This window comes from Protomyctophum parallelum, assembly GCF_964188405.1.
Source record: "Protomyctophum parallelum genome assembly, chromosome: 2".
NCBI lineage: Eukaryota > Metazoa > Chordata > Actinopteri > Myctophiformes > Myctophidae > Protomyctophum > Protomyctophum parallelum.
In genome coordinates this window covers 16,698,070-16,719,253 of record NC_139699.1, presented here as the reverse complement: position 1 = coordinate 16,719,253, position 21,184 = coordinate 16,698,070, and the positions used below count along the sequence as shown (strand labels likewise).

At 43.0% G+C, this 21,184-nt stretch overlaps 1 protein-coding gene across 2 annotated transcripts in view; it reads left to right on the top strand.

The window, feature by feature from the left end:
* The window catches only part of nfat5b (nuclear factor of activated T cells 5b), a 57,056-nt gene that overhangs the window by 8,415 nt on the left and 27,457 nt on the right, over nt 1-21,184 (top strand). Inside the window, exons 1-2 of one of the 2 annotated variants that reach the window (XM_083759494.1) lie at nt 10,100-10,117; nt 19,340-19,465. In XM_083759494.1, coding sequence (XP_083615620.1) covers nt 19,408-19,465 — 58 coding nt within the window. In that variant the 5' untranslated portion in view covers nt 10,100-10,117; nt 19,340-19,407. Of the gene's footprint in view, nt 1-10,099; nt 10,118-19,339; nt 19,466-21,184 lie in introns of those variants that run through there. The other variant, XM_083759493.1, reaches the window with a different exon arrangement.

Sequence of the window (21,184 nt, the reverse complement as noted above, 5' to 3'; positions counted from 1 at the left end):
GAAATCGAGATATGTCTGACCCCACGGGCTGAACCGGAACTTTATACTACATACCGATACAGTATCTATCTATAACCGGAACTTTATACTGTATAGATACTGAGGGCTATATCTTTACCTCCCTTAACTTTATACTGCATATACTGAGGGATATCTTTACCTCCATTACCCATTACTGGATCACATTTAACCACATTACCCCTGGCATGCCTATTCCCTATTGGGCAAAAGCCATATAATGCCTGGAATGTGGGATTCCGTGCTATTCTCAACTCTTTTGGAGTTGGTTAAAAGTCTGGCAGCTGAGTTTTGTACTAATTGTAGGCGGGATAAAGATTTTTTGCAGAGACTGGAATAAATAGAGTTAATAATCTAAACGAGAAGAAATAAAAGCATTAATTACCTTTTCTAAGTCCATAGGTGACAAGATTTTTGAGTGGTGCAACCACTCCAAGGAACATCTTTGTCCGTGTTCACCTATGTGTGTCTGTGACGTTAACGAGAATGAGTACCAGTAGGGGCGCTGTTGTGCCAGAAACAGAGAGGGAGAGAGTGCTGCACTGTTGCCTGCTAATGAGAGAGAGAGGGGAGGGGGGGGGGGGGGAGAGTTGCACCACTCAGTTCACACGGGTGTGATTTTTTAAAATTCTATATAATTGGAAGTAGCATGTTTGAACGACTTGTGTTATTTGGGGAGTACAGGAGAGGCCAGAGTCGAACAGCACACCCAGGTTTACGGGCCACCTCCTTCACATTGGGTGATCACTGATAGGCTACCAAGCTCTGGAGCTCTGGAGGGCCTGTGTGGAGGTCGGTGGACCAAAATTGATGATCTCCGATTTTAACTCATTCAACTGTAAAAAGTATTAGTTTGACATCCAGTTGGTTTTGTGATGGTATACAGTATTGGCAGAATCTTTGATGGTATACAGGGCGACTGTGGCTCAGGAGGTAGAGCAGGTCGTCCAATGATCCATGGGTCGACGGTTCGAATCCCGGCTCCTCCTGTCTACATGTCGAAGTGTCCTTGTGCAAGACACTGAACCCTACATTGCTCCCGATGTGCTGGTTGGTGCTTCCGCCGCAATCGGTGTATGAATGTGTGTGTGAATGTAATGTACAATCTATGTAAAGCGCCTTGGATAAAGGCACCATTTACCATTTTACAGTATTGCTATGTTTTTGTTGGTTTCGACTCATTTTGAGAGCTTTTTCAGTGTGGAATGTAAGTTAGTGAGGACTCGGGAGACTACAGTTTGGAATCCCAATTTCTCATCAATGGAGCAAAATGTCTCGTCAATATTTGAAGTTACTGTACATGGCAACGAACACAACCAAGAATGTCTGCAAAAAAAGTGTCATTGATACTGTGGTTAGCATGGCACAAGCTTGGTGATGTCATACTGTACTTTCTGAATATGTGCGTGCTAAATTACACACAGGCTTTCCTGTTGCCTCAGCACGGTTTCCCTGCTACCGTAACTGGGGAGAAGTGCCAGTGTGCACACTGGGCACATTGTGGAGCAACTTTCCGGTTTCTAAGATGCTGTTGGAACTTGAAGTTGCGATTCTGTGTGTAATGCTGAGTGAGAGCTTGTGCTGAGGGGGACAGGCCTGTGTTATTTACAGTAATACATGTCAGAATCCATTTTTATTTGTCTCATTACAGGTTTATAGGTGTAAATCGGTGTCTCTCTCTACATACTGTATATGTACATATCTCTGCTGTCCGGAGGAACCCTCATAACTCCAAAATGTTCATTTTTCAGGAAATGAAATATATACATTTTTAAGGAAATTAATAAAACCTTAAAGGGACACTTCACCCTTTTTGCAAAAAAATATATGTTTAGAAGCTTTAGAACACTTTCCTGGAGATCTTTATGTGTGTAATATGTGGTTTTAGATTGTAGCAGTGAGCCTGTTGTCTCTGATGTCATGGACACTGGGCTCACTTCCTTCCTGGACTACATGTTGTCTCAGTAAGACAGCTCTCCCCCTATCCACAAGGAGGAGCAGTGCACCAAAGAATTATGGGAATTGTAGTCCAGGAAGGTAGTGAGACCAGTGTCCATGACATCAGAGACAACAGGCTCACTGCTACAATCTAAAATAACTAAAACCACATATTACACACATAAATACCCCCAGGAAAGTGATCTAAAGCTTCTAAACGTCATTAACATATATATTTTTGCAAAAAGGGTGAAGTGTCCCTTTAAATTTTTTAAACAACAACTTGGTGTTGTGACATTAGATATTGTCAATTACTTGCATGAGAAGGAGAGAGGTGGTGGAGACAGTTTGAGTCCAATGGAGTTAAGAGGTATAAGCTAGTATATACGAGACATATAATATTTCATATCCATATGCACATACAGTATATGGCATATATGCAGCATATATTCTGTAGATACTTGCCAAATATTGGCAAATATGTTCATATATTTAAGAATTACTAGAGTTACCGATACTGGTATCGGGTATTTTGGCCGATACCACCCTCAAGTACCAAAACATCAAATTGACACTAGGCTGAAGGAATGCTAGTCTGACCCAAAACTGCAGCAAATCGCCAAATACAGCCGATCTACAAGCATTAAATGACCACTGACAAGTTTAGGCATGACAATTTAATTAAATTGGAGAAGAAGGGGGTAAAATAAGTGGTTACTCAACAAAAATAAAAAAGGTACTTTTATCGGTACTCAGTATTGGCGAGTACTAAAACGTAAGTACTTGTACTCGGTCTGAAAAAAAAAGGAATCGGGACAACTACAGGCACCGTTCACACCTGAGAGACAGCTGTCTCCTCACTGTCTCCTGACTCTTTCTGTGTGTTCACACCTGAGAGACAGCTGTCTCCTCACTGTCTCCTGACTCTTTCTATACCATACCATACCATACCATCTTTATTTATATAGCACATTTTAAAACAACAACGTTGTACCAAAGTGCTTTACAGTAAAACATTAAAAAACAACTTCAACATTAAAAAACAACTTCATTTAAAAACCACAAAACAACCACAAACAACATGCACAGTGTCACGTTAAACATCGAACATCTCATACTGTGCTTGGAAAAGCCAAGGAATAAAGGTAAGTCTTGAGGCGTGACTTAAACACCTGGAGGGTGGGGGCTTGTCTTGTGTGCAGAGGCAGCTCATTCCAGAGCTTGGGAGCTGCCACTGCAAAAGCTCGATAACTTCTGAGCTTCAGCTTGGTTTTAGGAACCACCAGGAGAAGCTGGTCAGAGGACCTGAGCGTCCGTGTCGGAGCATAGGGTTTCAGCAGTTCAGATAAATAAATGGGTGCCAAACCATTTAGACACTTAAAGACAAAGAGCAATACTTTGAAGTCAATCCTGTATCTGAAGTGCCCTTGAGCAAGGCATTGAACCCCTACCATGAAATGTTCTATGAGCAGGGCCTGGCTGTAAACAAGTTATTGAGCTTAGTCCAGTTACCCTGGGTAAACATAGTAACTTTCTTTCTTTCTTTACTCCCATTGAAAATGCATTGTGAGCGGGCATTGCGAGGCAGCTGTCTCTCAGGTGTGAAGGGCGCCCAAAAATGACCATATAGCACCACCGTTAGCCTTTTCATTTAACGCACCCCCTAGACCTAGAGGGGGCATCCTCCGCGCACCACAGGGGGTGCACGCACCACAGCACCCCCTAGAGGACATCCTCCGCGCACCACAGGGGGTGTAACGCACCCCCTAGAGGGGGCATCCTCCGTGCACCACAGGGGGTGTAACGCACCCCCTAGAGGGGGCATCCTCCGTGCACCACAGGGGGTGTAATGCACCCCCTAGAGGACATCCTCCGTGCACCACAGGGGGTGTAATGCACCCCCTAGAGGACATCCTCCGTGCACCACAGGGGGTGTAACGCACCCCCTAGAGGGGGCATCCTCCGTGCACCACAGGGGGTGTAATGCACCCCCTAGAGGACATCCTCCGTGCACCACAGGGGGTGTAATGCACCCCCTAGAGGGGGCATCCTCCGTGCACCACAGGGGGTGTAATGCACCCCCTAGAGGGCATCCTCCGTGCACCACAGGGGGTGTAATGCACCCCCTAGAGGGGGCATCCTCCGTGCACCACAGGGGGTGTAACGCACCCCCTAGAGGGGGCATCCTCCGTGCACCACAGGGGGTGTAACGCACCCCCTAGAGGGGGCATCCTCCGTGCACCACAGGGGGTGTAACGCACCCCCTAGAGGGGGCATCCTCCGTGCACCACAGGGGGTGTAATGCACCCCCTAGAGGGGGCATCCTCCGTGCACCACAGGGGGTGTAACGCACCCCCTAGAGGGGGCATCCTCCGTGCACCACAGGGGGTGTAATGCACCCCCTAGAGGGGGCATCCTCCGTGCACCACAGGGGGTGTAATGCACCCCCTAGAGGGGGCATCCTCCGTGCACCACAGGGGGTGTAATGCACCCCCTAGAGGGGGCATCCTCCGTGCACCACAGGGGGTGTAACGCACCCCCTAGAGGGGGCATCCTCCGTGCACCACAGGGGGTGTAATGCACCACAGTTTGGGAACTCCTGGGCTAAAGGAATATTATAGAAACTATAACTATAAGTGGATATAAAGATTTCTGTGAGGCATCTTTTATATATAGGCACTGCATCATTTACACACACGCACGCGCACGCATGCACGCACGCACACGTGAGACAGAGAATGTGCATGCATGTGTGTCTTGTGTAAATAGTTTGAATTCCACTGCTTTCTGAGGTCTAGCTTTCATTTTAAGCCTTATAGTGTCTGTTCATTCTCTCTTTCAATCCTCAGGTAAACACTGAGGGGAATTTCTACATTTTTAGTTTTCTATAGATCAGATCTATCGCATTGCTTAAAATTTAACTTAGTTTGATGGAAAATTTACATTTAAATTTCAACGCTTTTGTGGTTTGTGCATTAATATGGTCAATGATAGTAAAACAATCACATCTGATATAACATCTAATATCATTTTATCCATTGACATTATGATAATAACTGATTGGAAACTTTATAAAACATGCAATGAGTTGTTTTCTGCAAGCAAAGATTATACGTTTTTTTTCCAGTTATTTGAGTCATAATGATGAAGTAGTATAAATAATTAGGCATAACACTACATGTTTAGTTGGCCGTCATGGAAGGTGCGTGCATGCTGTAACGGTTTCCGCAGTTAGATGGTTATTTGTCTTAGGGGTGCCAGGTAGATCTAGTCTACCAGAGAGATGTTTCTCCTTTTCTTTATGAGTTCTTCCTCATCTGGGTTAACCACTGGACTGACATATTCAAATGTAAACCCTTATACCAAGAAATAACACACAAAACACTTTGTCAACTCAGTTTAGAAGTTATTATATTGAAGGATTTCAACCAGCATCAATAATTCAGTTCATCACAGTTCAAACAAACGCACCAATCTGAAATGTTTGTAAATACGCGCTCGTGCGTGTGTGCGTGCGTGCGTGCACGCTCCTCTACTCTTAACCCATTCTGAACGGGAACCCATTTTGGTGTTGGCATCATGTTATGCTTTAGCTATTGAAAAATAGCAGATCTACAAGCTCATAGCGCGCCACCGAGTGGCGCGCTACGAGCTTGTAGGTCTGCTATTTTTGAAAAATCGAAGAACGACTGACATTTTTTAAATCTGATCTCAGGTCAGAATGGGTTAATCAGACCAGTGTGTGTCCAGTGGAAACCTCGTATGAATCTGATCTCAGGTCAGAATGGGTTTTAATCTGATCTCCTGGAGGAGGTCTCTGGTCACTCTGGGTCTGGATTAGCTGGACAGAAGGAGCTGCGTGCCACACGTCTGAGCTTTGTGTCACACACTGTCGTTTTTGGCAGCAAGTTTCTATTTTAGGGCCCAGGCCGTAGCGTAACGGTCTGGGCACCGGACTGGTAATCCAGTCGCAGTGTGCCGCGGGTTCGACTCCCGGACCCGACACGGCCTTTACTGCATGTCATCCCCCCATCTCTCTCCCGTTTCCTGTCAGCCTACTGTCTGTCCCTTCAAAAATCAATAAAAGGCGTAAGCCGCAAAAAAATATCTTAAAAAAAAAAAAAGTTTCTATTTTAGTTTTAGTCATAGTCATAGAATAGTGTTAATTTAGTTTTTGTCACATTTTAGTCACCCAGAATGTTTTAGTGTTAGTCTAGTTTCAGTCGACTAAATGTCATGAGACTTTAGTCGACTAAATCTACAGTTGATTTAGTCGACTAAAATGCATTTTGGCGGGCCTTGATGCTGTCGTAATGACAGATTTTACATATGGTGAAAATAGCAGATCTACAAGCTCACAACGTGTCGCAGCGCGTATATCTGCTATTTTCAGCATGCAACCAAGTGTAAAATGACTTATACTGGATCTGTTGTCCACTAGTCCCTTCCTAACATTTTAGTCTAGTTTTTATTTGTCGACGAAATTGTCAGTATATTTAGTCTTAGTTTTAGTCATCATACCTTAGTTTCCATTTAGTTTCCATTTAGTTTATGTCAGTGAAAAAAGGTAGTCGACGAACACTTTTCATCTTAGTTTTAGTCGACGAAAACAACACTGGTGTCACACAAGTGATTTTTCTTTAGCCATACAAAGCTTGGCTGACTTTCACTTTCTAACAGCTGTGGAGGAAATAAATAAGGTTTTTGGGGGTGAACCCTTTAACATACAACAAGTTAATATCTCAAAATATTGTTGTTTGTAGTTCTTCTAGTAACGGTACAATGTCAGTTCATTAAAGTGTGTCTTTATTAGAACTTTTAAAAAGTCCTCTGATAGTTAAAATAAAAATGTGGTTGATTAAAGGTATATTCAGTGATTTCACTTAATTCAAATATCACTTATTTTTTTGTTTTGTTGTGATAATCCTCCCTACTATAGAGTGTGCTGGCCATATAAGGAGTTCCTCCCTGTCCCCAGTTAACCCCTGGCGGTCAAAAAACCTTAGGTTTCGTTTTTGACTCTCTATCCTGATTGGACGAAAGGCTGGGTCCCACAGCCAAAAACGAAACCTAAGGTTTTTTGAGTGAAATCACTGAATATACCTTTAAATAATCTCAGTGAGTTGCCTCACGTTTATGCTGACTTCCAGTAGGAAATTGTGTCAGTCGTATCTTTCCTGTGTTATCCAGTAGTTTTGTTTGTTTGTTTTGTAGTCTAATAGTATATTCACTTTTTCATGCACATATTGCTGTCATTTTCTGTGACAAGTCTCTCTTTTAACTACCGGTTAGGTAAGACATTACCTAACCTCTGTTAAGACATTAGACAGCTCACAGCTGTGAAATAAGCATGGCTGACACCATGGTGACACTATCTACTATTACAAATGAGAACAGCACACTTTGTGTGCAGTTCGGGTGGCCAAGTCATCTGAAGTATGCAGAGTATGCACCAGCGTTTTGTGGCCGTCATACGTCACTGACTTTACCTCTGTGTTTTCAACCACGCACAGTGATACGTCACTGACTTTACCTCTGTGTTTTCAACCACGCACAGTGATACGTCACTGACTTTACCTCTGTGTTTTCAACCACGCACAGTGATACGTCACTGACTTTACCTCTGTGTTTTCAACCACGCACACTCGCACAGTGATACGTCACTGACTTTACCTCTGCGTTTTCAACCACGCACAGTGATACGTCACTGACTTTACCTCTGCGTTTTCAACCACGCACAGTGATACGTCACTGACTTTACCTCTGTGTTTTCAACCACGCACAGTGATACGTCACTGACTTTACCTCTGTGTTTTCAACCACGCACAGTGATACGTCACTGACTTTACCTCTGTGTTTTCAACCATGCACAGTGATACGTCACTGACTTTACCTCTGTGTTTTCAACCACGCACAGTGATACGTCACTGACTTTACCTCTGTGTTTTCAACCACGCACAGTGATACATCACTGACTTTACCTCTGCGTTTTCAACCACGCACAGTGATACGTCACTGACTTTACCTCTGTGTTTTCAACCATGCACAGTGATACGTCACTGACTTTACCTCTGCGTTTTCAACCACGCACAGTGATACGTCACTGACTTTACCTCTGCGTTTTCAAACCACGCACGGCTTTGAGCAGTTTCCCTTTTCTGTGATGTGAAGGAGCGATTGCGGTGAGCACAGAAAATGCACGGTCAGTGGCCAAAGACATCGCTGTCTGCCTTCGTTCAAAATGTACGCTTTGTAAAGGAGCGACTTGGACACTCATGCATGAAGGAAGCATGAGTTCAATTCCGTTGCTCTCCCCAGGTTGGTGGAAGGTGTGTAGAACCCAGGATCACATTAGATAATTGACACAGGGGTGAAAAATGGGTTACAAAATCGTGGGATAAAAATTATAAAACAGAGAAACAACAATAACACAAACGCCAGACAAGCCGGCTGAGCTCTGACGATTATTGCAACCCACTAGAAGTCGATACACATTGGATTTATATGCTTTATCAAGTCCCTTTGCTGAGTCCAGAGTTAGCCCGTATGTTCTGATAACTGCCTGGGCTGTCAAGGGTGCGTGCGTCTCTGTTCATGGTGGTGGGAGACCTTTTAGCTCCTCTATGAGTGTTAAACATATTTGGTTGTCTATACGATAATAGTAATAAGTTCAATTTGTGCAGTGCCTCTCATCTGTCGTGGACAAAACCCAAAGTGGTTCACAAAAAAAGGACAAATGTTTTTTCCATTACACTTTATATTACACAGTAAAGTCCACACTATTCATTTTACTCTGCAAATGTAAAAATGCAACAAAATGGATATTGTTTATGCAAACTCAGTTAAAAATTTAACATTTACATTGTAGCTGTTGGCCTCACATGTGTTGCGTTGATTTGTGTTTTCACAATCTTCCTGCTGTGGTAATTAATCTTAATCAGACATGCGTCATCGTCAGGCATTCATTTAGTCAAAATATGTCAATTGCGATGTTGCGCAAGTTGTAAAATGCAGCACCAGTTGTAGAAACAAATCTCAACCATCACTTTCCATGTCAGCGTTGAACATGTACAGTATCTCTCCCATGGATCTTAAATGTCAAAATATAATCCATTTGCAGCCAGGGCACTAATTGCCTGTATCACAATGACCCTGGAGGGCTTGTGAGATGTTTCTATCCCTATAGGCTCATGGCACTGAAAACCTGATATGAATGGGCAAAATTACTCTGCAGATATTTTTTTAACAGCTTTGGGATACCTTTACACATTGTTGGGTGGCACAGAATGAGGTGAAGGATTAACCCTTTGGTTGCTTCAATAGATCCACTCCCATTTTTTTGATACATGAGGAGGATTCTATATATTTTTAACAGCTTTGGGATACCTTTACACATTGTTGGGTGGCACAGAATGAGGTGAGGATTAACCCTTTGGTTGCTTCAATAGATCCACTCCCATTTTTTTGATACATGAGGAGGATTCTGCAACGGTGTTGTAACAGTATCCCACAACAGTTTGTAAATAGACATTGCGTTTTTGCTAATTCTCTCCACGTCGTCTCATGAGAGAGAAGCTAATATCTATGAGAGAGTGGTTCCCTGATCCATGTTGCTATGGAGTCCCTGGCAGGCCTCGTGTAGGCTACTAGGCTTGGCTGTAAACATATCAGGGTTGTTGTAGATGGCTTGCCGCACAAGGTGCCAGCCCTTTGAATGAGCTTCTCTCTCTGCTTGGAGTACTCCTAAACGTGCTGTCACAAGGTGAGCTTTATTCTCGTCCTTCCCTTTCCCTCACGGTTCAATGGCGCTTCACCAGTCAACCACCACACACAGTGTTTCCCACCAAGTGTACCCTATATAAACCACTCACGCGGTAGATACTTCTGTCAACGGCTTCATTTCTGCTCTAGGGGCGTCCTCATGACAATGCCACTAACCTGCTGAACAAGTTGGAAGTAGAGAAAAGGGTCCACACACACACAGGCACGGTAAACAAGACAGTGACGGGGGGGGGGGGGGGGAGGAGGTGGAGCGGAGGAGGGGGACAGAGGGGGAGGTAACAGTCACTCAGCGCCACGCCCCAGGTGCCAAGGCCAGTAAGAGCAAGCAGCAGGAATGTGAGGGAAATGAATGGGAGTGTTAAGTCCTGCCTTTCACATGGTGAGTGCTTTCTCTTTTCACCTTTAGTCTTCCATTACTTACTATATTAATGTGAACAGAAGTAGAAGTGGCGGTCAGGATTTGTTGTTGGTTATGAAGGATATTTTACTGTGTGGGGTTTTAATCGTGGTTTAGTCTTGTGTACAATTTCCAACACAGAGCACAAATTGTGTATTTGGTTTGGGTATTTGTTCTGTTTACATATTCATGGGTATGGAAATTGGACTGCTCACACTGACTGGCTACACATTTTCATGTTGACTCCAGCCAACATTTATCCATTTATATGTTAGTAGAAAACAATACTTTTTATCTGAAAATCTGCATCACAAGCTCATTTCATCAATGTGTGGATTTTTGAATGAAGATTTGATCTTAAAGAAAACGAGATGCTATCCGCAGTGCTCTCTTCGTTAGGTTGTCACTATGCAAAACACGACTGCAATCTGAGGTCTGTCAAAATCAAAACATCACGTGAGGCGAGGCCGTGTGTTTATTTTCCCGGCTAATGATGTTGACCATGTATTTTTTCCCCCGTAATGTGAAAGAGGCTGTGTTTTCTAAATGCACAAAGAAAGAACTGTATCCTTGTCTGCCACTGGGTAGACAAATATGCAGCATAATGGGAATTCTCACTCTTTATAAAGTTGTGGGACTGTGGAAACACTTTGAACAGGCCAGCCAGTGATTCGAGAGCAGCTCTGTGAGAGCAAGAGTACATATTTTCTGTCTGTGTGGTTGGCAATCTGTTTACTGGAAGGGCTGCTCACTCACAGTCACAGCACATGTTTCCGCATGTGCACTCAGTCATTTAGCCGAGGGAGGACTTGTAACTGTAGATGACGAGGGGACAGAGACACAAAAGAAATGTGCGTAGGTATGTGTGCGTACCGCATAGTATACTATACATGTATAGTAGGCACAAGACACTATGCATATACAGTATGTGTGCTGGTGAGTTTCTTGTGAATTTCTTAGCAAATAACCCAACATGACCACACTAGGAGGCCTCGTGTGTTTGGTTAGAGGAGTTTGCTGAGTCCATATTTAAGCTCCTATGCTGGGAACCATGTGTTCTGTACTCATCCAAACAGTTTGAAACTAAAGGGCTTAGGGCCTGAAGAGGCATGGGCTAGTTTCAGTAAGTTCCAGGTTTGTCTGTTGTACACAGCCAGTGGTAACAATGGGGAGGGTTAAGTATCCGATACACACCAAACCCTGGGACTCAGCTGCAAGTAATTAAAGCTGGCAGTTGGCAGAGAGTCAGGCGACTGTAATGGCCGCTGTAAGTTCATACCATAATATTTGGATGATGAATCGGCCTTCTAGTAAAAGTGTTGTCGTGTTGTTGACCTAAGGCTTTCTCCCCTCCCTGTGTCCTGCTGGCCCGAGGGGAGACAGGGAGAGGGGAGAGAGAAAGGCTTTTGTGCAGCCCTGCTCCCTCTACTGTAATGAGATCTGCTATTTATTTGGCATGCCAGGACTTTTGCCTTGACCTGCACTGTCTTGTTTTACTGTACCACTTCTCTACAGTTCAGTTTTCCCTCAGGTGCATATATACGGATCCCAAAACTCTAATGAAATGGATAACCTTTAGGGAGCTCCGATGCCTCCATTGCCTTGAGTTTGATATATTGAGGTATTGGGGTAATGCATTCATAAAGGGAAGAGAAGATCTGGATTAGAGATTTGTTTGAGGCATAAGGTTTATTAGGGAAAACAAGGATGTGACCAATCTAAACGATGCCAGTGTGAATGTGAGACTATGATTAGCAGCAAACTATATTACTTTTAAAAAGTATAGTTTGTTTAAAGTTTGAATAAAGGTCAGAAGTTATAATCAAGTGTAATAGAAATAGAGCACCTCCACTCTAGCCCAGGTGCTGACAAAAGGCAGTACTAGAGGAAGAAATAGAGTCCGCAACACCGGTATGAAAACTCAGCTCCACTGGTTTATTTGATTCAATGTTTCGATCCCATAGGATCTACTTCAGGAATCCTGAAGAAGATACCAGTGTTGCAGAGACTATTCTTCCCAGAAGTTATATTCAGCCACGTGTGTGCGTGTGCGCACATGGTTGTGTGTGTGTGCGCGCGTATGTGAGAGTTTCTAGTCAGCGTTTGTGCTGTTTTTGTCACCTAATTAACACTTCTTGGAAAAGGAGGACAGCAGTTTCTGGGGTATGTGGTGGAGTGGTGGAGTCCACTACTGATGCAGTAGTCGACTAGGCTGAATTCTACGTTCAATGATCATATGGACATAATCAGGGACAAAATTCTGTAATTATTTCTATCACTAATCATTTCTAGACCACCAACCGGATTATGATTGTCCGACATCACCGATCTGTGTATTCAAGTAGCAAATTGCTCTTGTTCTACCGTTCTTTATTAGCGACACAAATTATGGAGAACCTGTAGTAACCTACTGTAAGTAAATTATGCTTAAACGGTTAAACCTAACCTTATTCCCAACCTTAACCTCAGTAAAACTATGCCTAAACCTAACCCTATACCTAAACTTAACCCTGCAGAAAAACTATGCCTAAACCTAACCCTATACCTAAACTTAACCCTGCAGTAAAACTATGCCTAAACCTAACCTTATTCCCAACCTTAACCCTGCAGTAAAACTATGCCTAAACCTAACCCTATACCTAAACTTAACCTCAGTAAAACTATGCCTAAACCTAACCCTATACCCAAACTTAACCCTGCAGTAAAACTATGCCTAAACCTAACCCTATACCTAAACTTAACCCTGCAGTAAAACTATGCCTAAACCTAACCCTATACCTAAACTTAACCCTGCAGTAAAACTATGCCTAAACCTAACCCTATACCTAAACTTAACACTGCAGTAAAACTATGCCTAAACCTAACCCTATACCTAAACTTAACCCTGCAGTAAAACTATGTCTAAACCTAACCCTATACCTAAACTTAACCCTGCAGTAAAACTATGCCTAAACCTAACCCTATACCTAAACTTAACCCTGCAGTAAAACTATGCCTAAACCTAACCCTATACCTAAACTTAACCCCAGTAAAACTATGCCTAAACCTAACCCTATACCTAAACTTAACACTGCAGTAAAACTATGCCTAAACCTAACCCTATACCTAAACTTAACCTCAGTAAAACTATGCCTAAACCTAACCCTATACCTAAACTTAACCCTGCAGTAAAACTATGCCTAAACCTAACCCTATACCTAAACTTAACCCCAGTAAAACTATGCCTAAACCTAACCCTATACCTAAACTTAACCCTGCAGTAAAACTATGCCTAAACCTAACCCTATACCTAAACTTAACCCTGCAGTAAAACTATGCCTAAACCTAACCCTATACCTAAACTTAACCCTGCAGTAAAACTATGCCTAAACCTAACCCTATACCTAAACTTAACCCCAGTAAAACTATGCCTAAACCTAACCCTATACCTAAACTTAACCCCAGTAAAACTATGCCTAAACCTAACCCTATACCTAAACTTAACACTGCAGTAAAACTATGCCTAAACCTAACCCTATACCTAAACTTAACCTCAGTAAAACTATGCCTAAACCTAACCCTATACCTAAACTTAACCCTGCAGTAAAACTATGTCTAAACCTAACCCTATACCTAAACTTAACCCTGCAGTAAAACTATGCCTAAACCTAACCCTATACCTAAACTTAACCCTGCAGTAAAACTATGCCTAAACCTAACCTTATTCCCAACCTTAACCTCAGTAAAACTATGCCTAAACCTAACCCTATACCTAAACTTAACCTCAGTAAAACTATGCCTAAACCTAACCCTATACCTAAACTTAACCCTGCAGTAAAACTATGCCTAAACCTAACCCTATACCTAAACTTAACCCTGCAGTAAAACTATGCCTAAACCTAACCCTATACCTAAACTTAACCCTGCAGTAAAACTATGTCTAAACCTAACCCTATACCTAAACTTAACCCCAGTAAAACTATGCCTAAACCTAACCCTATACCTAAACTTAACCCTGCAGTAAAACTATGCCTAAACCTAACCCTATACCTAAACTTAACCCTGCAGTAAAACTATGCCTAAACCTAACCCTATACCTAAACTTAACCTCAGTAAAACTATGCCTAAACCTAACCCTATACCTAAACTTAACCCTGCAGTAAAACTATGCCTAAACCTAACCCTATACCTAAACTTAACCCTGCAGTAAAACTATGCCTAAACCTAACCCTATACCTAAACTTAACCCTGCAGTAAAACTATGCCTAAACCTAACCCTATACCTAAACTTAACCCTGCAGTAAAACTATGCCTAAACCTAACCCTATACCTAAACTTAACCCTGCAGTAAAACTATGCCTAAACCTAACCCTATACCTAAACTTAACCCTGCAGTAAAACTATGCCTAAACCTAACCCTATACCTGAACTTAACCCCAGTAAAACTATGCCTAAACCTAACCCTATACCTAAACTTAACCCTGCAGTAAAACTATGCCTAAACCTAACCCTATACCTAAACTTAACCCTGCAGTAAAACTATGCCTAAACCTAACCCTATACCTAAACTCAACCTCAGTAAAACTATGCCTAAACCTAACCCTATACCTAAACTTAACACTGCAGTAAAACTATGCCTAAACCTAACCCTATACCTAAACTTAACCCTGCAGTAAAACTATGCCTAAACCTAACCCTATACCTAAACTTAACCCTGCAGTAAAACTATGCCTAAACCTAACCCTATACCTAAACTTAACCCTGCAGTAAAACTATGCCTAAACCTAACCCTATACCTAAACTTAACCCTGCAGTAAAACTATGCCTAAACCTAACCCTATACCTAAACCTAACCCTGCAGTAAAACTATGCCTAAACCTAACCCTATACCTAAACTTAACCCTGCAGTAAAACTATGCCTAAACCTAACCCTATACCTAAACTTAACCCCAGTAAAACTATGCCTAAACCTAACCCTATACCTAAACTTAACCCCAGTAAAACTATGCCTAAACCTAACCCTATACCTAAACTTAACCCTGCAGTAAAACTATGCCTAAACCTAACCTTATTCCCAACCTTAACCTCAGTAAAACTATACCTAAACCTAACCCTATACCTAAACTTAACCTCAGTAAAACTATGCCTAAACCTAACCCTATACCTAAACTTAACACTGCAGTAAAACTATGCCTAAACCTAACCCTATACCTAAACTTAACCCTGCAGTAAAACTATGCCTAAACCTAACCCTATACCTAAACTTAACCCTGCAGTAAAACTATGCCTAAACCTAACCCTATACCTAAACTTAACCCTGCAGTAAAACTATGCCTAAACCTAACCCTATACCTAAACTTAACCCTGCAGTAAAACTATGCCTAAACCTAACCCTATACCTAAACTTAACCCTGCAGTAAAACTATGCCTAAACCTAACCCTATACCTAAACGTAACCCTGCAGTAAAACTATGCCTAAACCTAACCCTATACCTAAACTTAACCCTGCAGTAAAACTATGCCTAAACCTAACCCTATACCTAAACTTAACCCCAGTAAAACTATGCCTAAACCTAACCCTATACCTAAACTTAACCCTGCAGTAAAACTATGCCTAAACCTAACCCTATACCTAAACTTAACCCTGCAGTAAAACTATACCTAAACCTAACCCTATACCTAAACTTAACCCTGCAGTAAAACTATGCCTAACCCTAAACTTTTTTATAACTTATTCTCAGTAAAACAAAATATAGAATACCACAACCGCGGCACTGAGCGGTCGGCCGCACCTCAAGTCTACATGACGCATCACAGTTGCATCGTTTATACGTTTGTAGCCTACTATATTAATTTTAACCATTTGTGCGGAGTGCATGTTAAAGCAGTCATGTAGGTAGGCGAAGGCGATCCCAGTGAAACGGCTCACTGCTGTGAGTGAGTCTCAGTGACCGCACGTTAATGAGAAATAGTCTGGCAAGGCAGTCATAATCAACGTTTATGGAGTGATTGATGAATGAATCATGAACATATGGATGAAGGCTGGTGTGTGTGTATGTGCTGGTGATGGAGATCTCTGTAACCTTTTGTTCATGTCTTTTTTTATGCCCAGATATCGATTGGTCGGATGGTTACACACAGAGATGACACACACTCACTTGCAGACACACAGAGATTTGCGTATTTTATAGTTAGATTGTCACCCTTTCCCAGCAGAAAGAGATGATAGCAACAATGCCAGAGCTACAATAAAGGGGTTGGTGCATATAGTATTACACTGGTGATGTTGCCTATCCAAGTAATGAATCCTGCGTAGTTTACACTTTCAAACAACAATAACATAACGTAAACTCATTGCTTACGGTACGGTCTTCTTGCCGGAATTTAACTGTTGATCAATGGAAGCGTTAGTAGACCACCTCCAACCACAAAATGTGCTAGTTGTCTCCACCAGGCCGAAGGCATGTGGGGAGAGTATGTTTTGCACTCCGTCCGTCCGTCCGTGTGTGTGTGTGTCCGTGAACAGCTAATCTCGGCCACCGTTAACCCGGTCGATGCCATATTTTGCACACACACTCCCTGGATGCCAACCATGAACCTCTGCCCCAAACTTTCCAGAACGGCCTGTTATAGCGCCACCAGGAGGCCACTTTGTGCAAAACAAGTTTTTCGATGCCATATTTTGCACACACACTCCCTGGATGCCAACCATGAACCTCTGCCCCAAACTTTCCAGAACGGCCTGTTATAGCGCCACCAGGAGGCCGCTTTGTGCAAAACAAGTTTTTGCACAGTACACCTACAGATTTTGTCCAAACATCACGCAAATTGGTACACAGTCTCTCTAGAGCCATTCAACGAAACCGCTCTTTCAGATTTATCAGACTCCATCCTGATTGGTTAAGATTGGCTTCCAAAGTTCACAGGAGTGCTCAGTTTCAAACAAAATGCTGCAAATCATGAACACATCGCGTGATTTCCGTGAAATTGTGCACCCACATTCCCACTAGGCCGAGGACGAAATGCCACATGAACAATTTCAACTCAGCCTCAAGGTGGCGCTATAACTGGCCCAAAAGTGTTTTTACCTCTAACTGCACGGATCTGTGGATAACCTGGTGGAGACCTGTGCCCGGAAGGGCACTTTTTCTAGTTGTATCATTTTCTCTACCGTAGTGGTTGGTTAAAATGATGTTTTATTAACTCAAATGCATCCCATTTTCTGTTGTAGCACCCACACTGTGGAATGAACTTCCACCTCATGTCAGAGCTTCTCAATCCTTGTCTGTGTTTAAATCACGTCTGAAAACTCACTTGTACTCCTTGGCATTTGAACATAACATACTGATTAAGAGTTGCTGCTTCCACTGCATTGTGTCCTTATGTTGCCCTGTTTATATACTGTTGTTAGGGTTAGGGTTGTTGTTGTTGCTTTTTAGTATTTGTTTGTGTACAGCACTTTGTTTCAACCTTGTATAAAAATGTGCTTTATAAATAAAGTGGATTGGATTGGATTGGATTGGATTGGATCCCAGATTTCAGCTTTAACTGAGAAAACAACAAGGCTTTTGACGGAACGATTTGTATTTCTCAGAAAAGCAGTTGTCAATTAGTGGTCAATTCGCCATCAATCTTGTCCTCCCTCTCTCCTCCTCAGAGTCAGTGTATGACCTTCTTCTCTTCTTCTCTCCTCCCTCAGAGTCAGTGTATGACCTTCTTCTCTTCTCTCTCCTCCTCAGAGTCAGTGTATGACCTTCTTCTCTTCTTCTCTCCTCCCTCAGAGTCAGTGTATGACCTTCTTCTCTTCTTCTCTCCTCCCTCAGAGTCAGTGTATGACCTTCTTCTCTTCTTCTCTCCTCCTCAGAATCAGTGTATGACCTTCTTCTCTTCTTCTCTCTCCTCCTCAGAGTCAGTGTATGACCTTCTTCTATCCTCCTCAGAATCAGTGTATGACCTTCTTCTCTTCTTCTCTCTCCTCCCTCAGAGTCAGTGTATGACCTTCTTCTCTTCTTCTCTCTCCTCCTCAGAGTCAGTGTATGACCTTCTTCTCTTCTTCTCTCTCCTCCCTCAGAATCAGTGTATGACCTTCTTCTCTTCTTCTCTCCTCCCTCAGAATCAGTGTATGACCTTCTTCTCTTCTTCTCTCTCCTCCTCAGAGTCAGTGTATGACCTTCTTCTCTTCTTCTCTCTCCTCCCTCAGAGTCAGTGTATGACCTTCTTCTCTTCTTCTCTCTCCTCCTCAGAGTCAGTGTATGACCTTCTTCTCTTCTCTCTCCTCCTCAGAGTCAGTGTATGACCTTCTTCTCTTCTCTCTCCTCCTCAGAGTCAGTGTATGACCTTCTTCTCTTCTCTCTCCTCCTCAGAGTCAGTGTATGACCTTCTTCTCTTCTTCTCTCCTCCTCAGAGTCAGTGTATGACCTTCTTCTCTTCTTCTCTCCTCCTCAGAGTCAGTGTATGACCTTCTTCTCTTCTTCTCTCTCCTCCCTCAGAGTCAGTGTATGACCTTCTTCTCTTCTTCTCTCCTCCTCAGAGTCAGTGTATGACCTTCTTCTCTTCTCTCTCCTCCTCAGAGTCAGTGTATGACCTTCTTCTCTTCTTCTCTCCTCCTCAGAGTCAGTGTATGACCTTCTTCTCTTCTCTCTCCTCCTCAGAGTCAGTGTATGACCTTCTTCTCTTCTTCTCTCCTCCTCAGAGTCAGTGTATGACCTTCTTCTCTTCTCTCTCCTCCTCAGAGTCAGTGTATGACCTTCTTCTCTTCTTCTCTCCTCCTCAGAGTCAGTGTATGACCTTCTTCTCTTCTTCTCTCTCCTCCCTCAGAGTCAGTGTATGACCTTCTTCTCTTCTTCTCTCCTCCTCAGAGTCAGTGTATGACCTTCTTCTCTTCTCTCTCCTCCTCAGAGTCAGTGTATGACCTTCTTCTCTTCTTCTCTCCTCCTCAGAGTCAGTGTATGACCTTCTTCTCTTCTTCTCTCTCCTCCCTCAGAGTCAGTGTATGACCTTCTTCTCTTCTTCTCTCCTCCTCAGAGTCAGTGTATGACCTTCTTCTCTTCTCTCTCCTCCTCAGAGTCAGTGTATGACCTTCTTCTCTTCTCTCTCCTCCTCAGAGTCAGTGTATGACCTTCTTCTCTTCTTCTCTCCTCCTCAGAGTCAGTGTATGACCTTCTCTTCTTCTCTCCTCCTCAGAATCAGTGTATGACCTTCTTCTCTTCTTCTCTCCTCCCTCAGAATCAGTGTATGACCTTCTTCCCAGAGAGCTGCAGCTGCCGTCCTCCTCTCAGCAGAACCACACAGCCATGAGCCAGAAGAGTGGTGGAGAGGCGGGGCCTCCTCCCTCCGCTGCGCTTGCATCAGGTAAGCTCCTCCCACTGAGTGACCCCCCCCCACCCCCCATGGGGACAGTGAGCAGTGCTGGTAATATCCTGTTGCCTGGGAGTCTGCACTGCTTTAGGCCATGGGTTCTCAACCTTTTTGGCTGAGGACCCCCGGAAATGCTTTGGCCATGTCTTATTTGGAAAATAATTTGGGGACCCCCCAAAATAATTTGGCGACCCACAGAGGGGTCGCAACCCACGGGTTGAGAAACCTTTAGGGCACCTATACGAGACTATTGCAACCGACGCCATTATACACAATGGGCATTAGCAATCAGTTTGTACTTGTAGATGGGCACACGCATGCAGAGTGTAGAGGCAAGAAAGCCATTACTATGCATTGGATGGGGCCTCATATTGGGGGGGAAATGGGGAAACAAGATGCTTATGACTTTTTGAGTTAAATGCCCTCTCCCAGGGGCTGACGTTGACCTTCAAGTCAACATGCACATGACAGAAAGGATCACACTTGCATCTAAGGGGCTGAAATTAGGTTTAACTTTGTTTTGATATGCCTAGGATTAGGAATGTAATTTTAAAGTACATAATCGGCAGTACCACTGAACCAGTGCTTGTTGTAACCAGCTTCGTTAAAGGACAACTTCACCACTTTTCAACTTATCTTCATATAATTGGTCCCCACTTATATGAAGATAAGTTGAAAAGTGGTGAAGTTGGGTGTAATTGGTCTCCACCCAGTGCCCATACCTGAGGCGGGGTTGGCGAAAGGGCCTTTCTGTGTGCAGTTTGCATGTTCTCCCCGTGTCCCCTAGGGTAAGTACCCTCACAAAAAACATGCAGTAATCCTGGTCTCTAAACTGCCTCCCCCTGGCCAGCTGGAGCGCCTGATGGAGGGGATAGGAACTGGTCAGAATAACGTGTTCCTTCCACGTGCTACGTCCAACCAGGGAAACTCCCCCCTGTCAGGTGTAAAGGAGCAACTTGGACACTCAGGAATGAAGGAAGCATGAGTTCAAGTCCGTTGCTCTCCCCATGTTCCCCATATATGGTGACTAGGTTGGCGGAGGGTGTGTAGAGCCCAGGATCACATTAGATGATTGACACAGGGGTGAAAAATGGGTTACAAAATCGTAGGATAATTTTCTTTTTTTAAATAATAATAATTGGTCCCCACTAATGTTCATGATAAAATATCACAATTATTTTTCTACTTAGTCTGTGTCTCATAGGAGGGCTGTTGGCAGTTCAGAAACCCGTCCACCAGTGACATCATCGTTAGTCAGAATTTCTTTTTAAACAAGGTTTAAAAAATATATATATTTTGGATTTTTATTATTGTGAGAACAATGGCTGCCTTCCATTATCGCATTGCAACTTTCCAGGACTAGAAAGCTGCAGTTTCTATTAGCTTGGATTCCCCATTGATGTTGTCACTGGTGGACGGGTTTTTTAAATATCCACAGCCCTCCTATGAGACACAGAAAATGGCATTTTATCATGAACATTAGTGAGGACCAATTATATGAAGGTAGGTTGAATAGTGGCTAAGTGGTCCTTTAAGTTAAGAGGTTTCACAAAAAACGAGCAATTGAAAAGCATTGGCTGGTTTTATGCAAAAGGAGAAAACAATTATGAGATGACACTGTATCACACATGGCATACAAGTTTACTTGAAACTTTACAGTATATTATTATAAAAATTAGGGCTAGGAGCCTAGGACATAAAATACATATTATG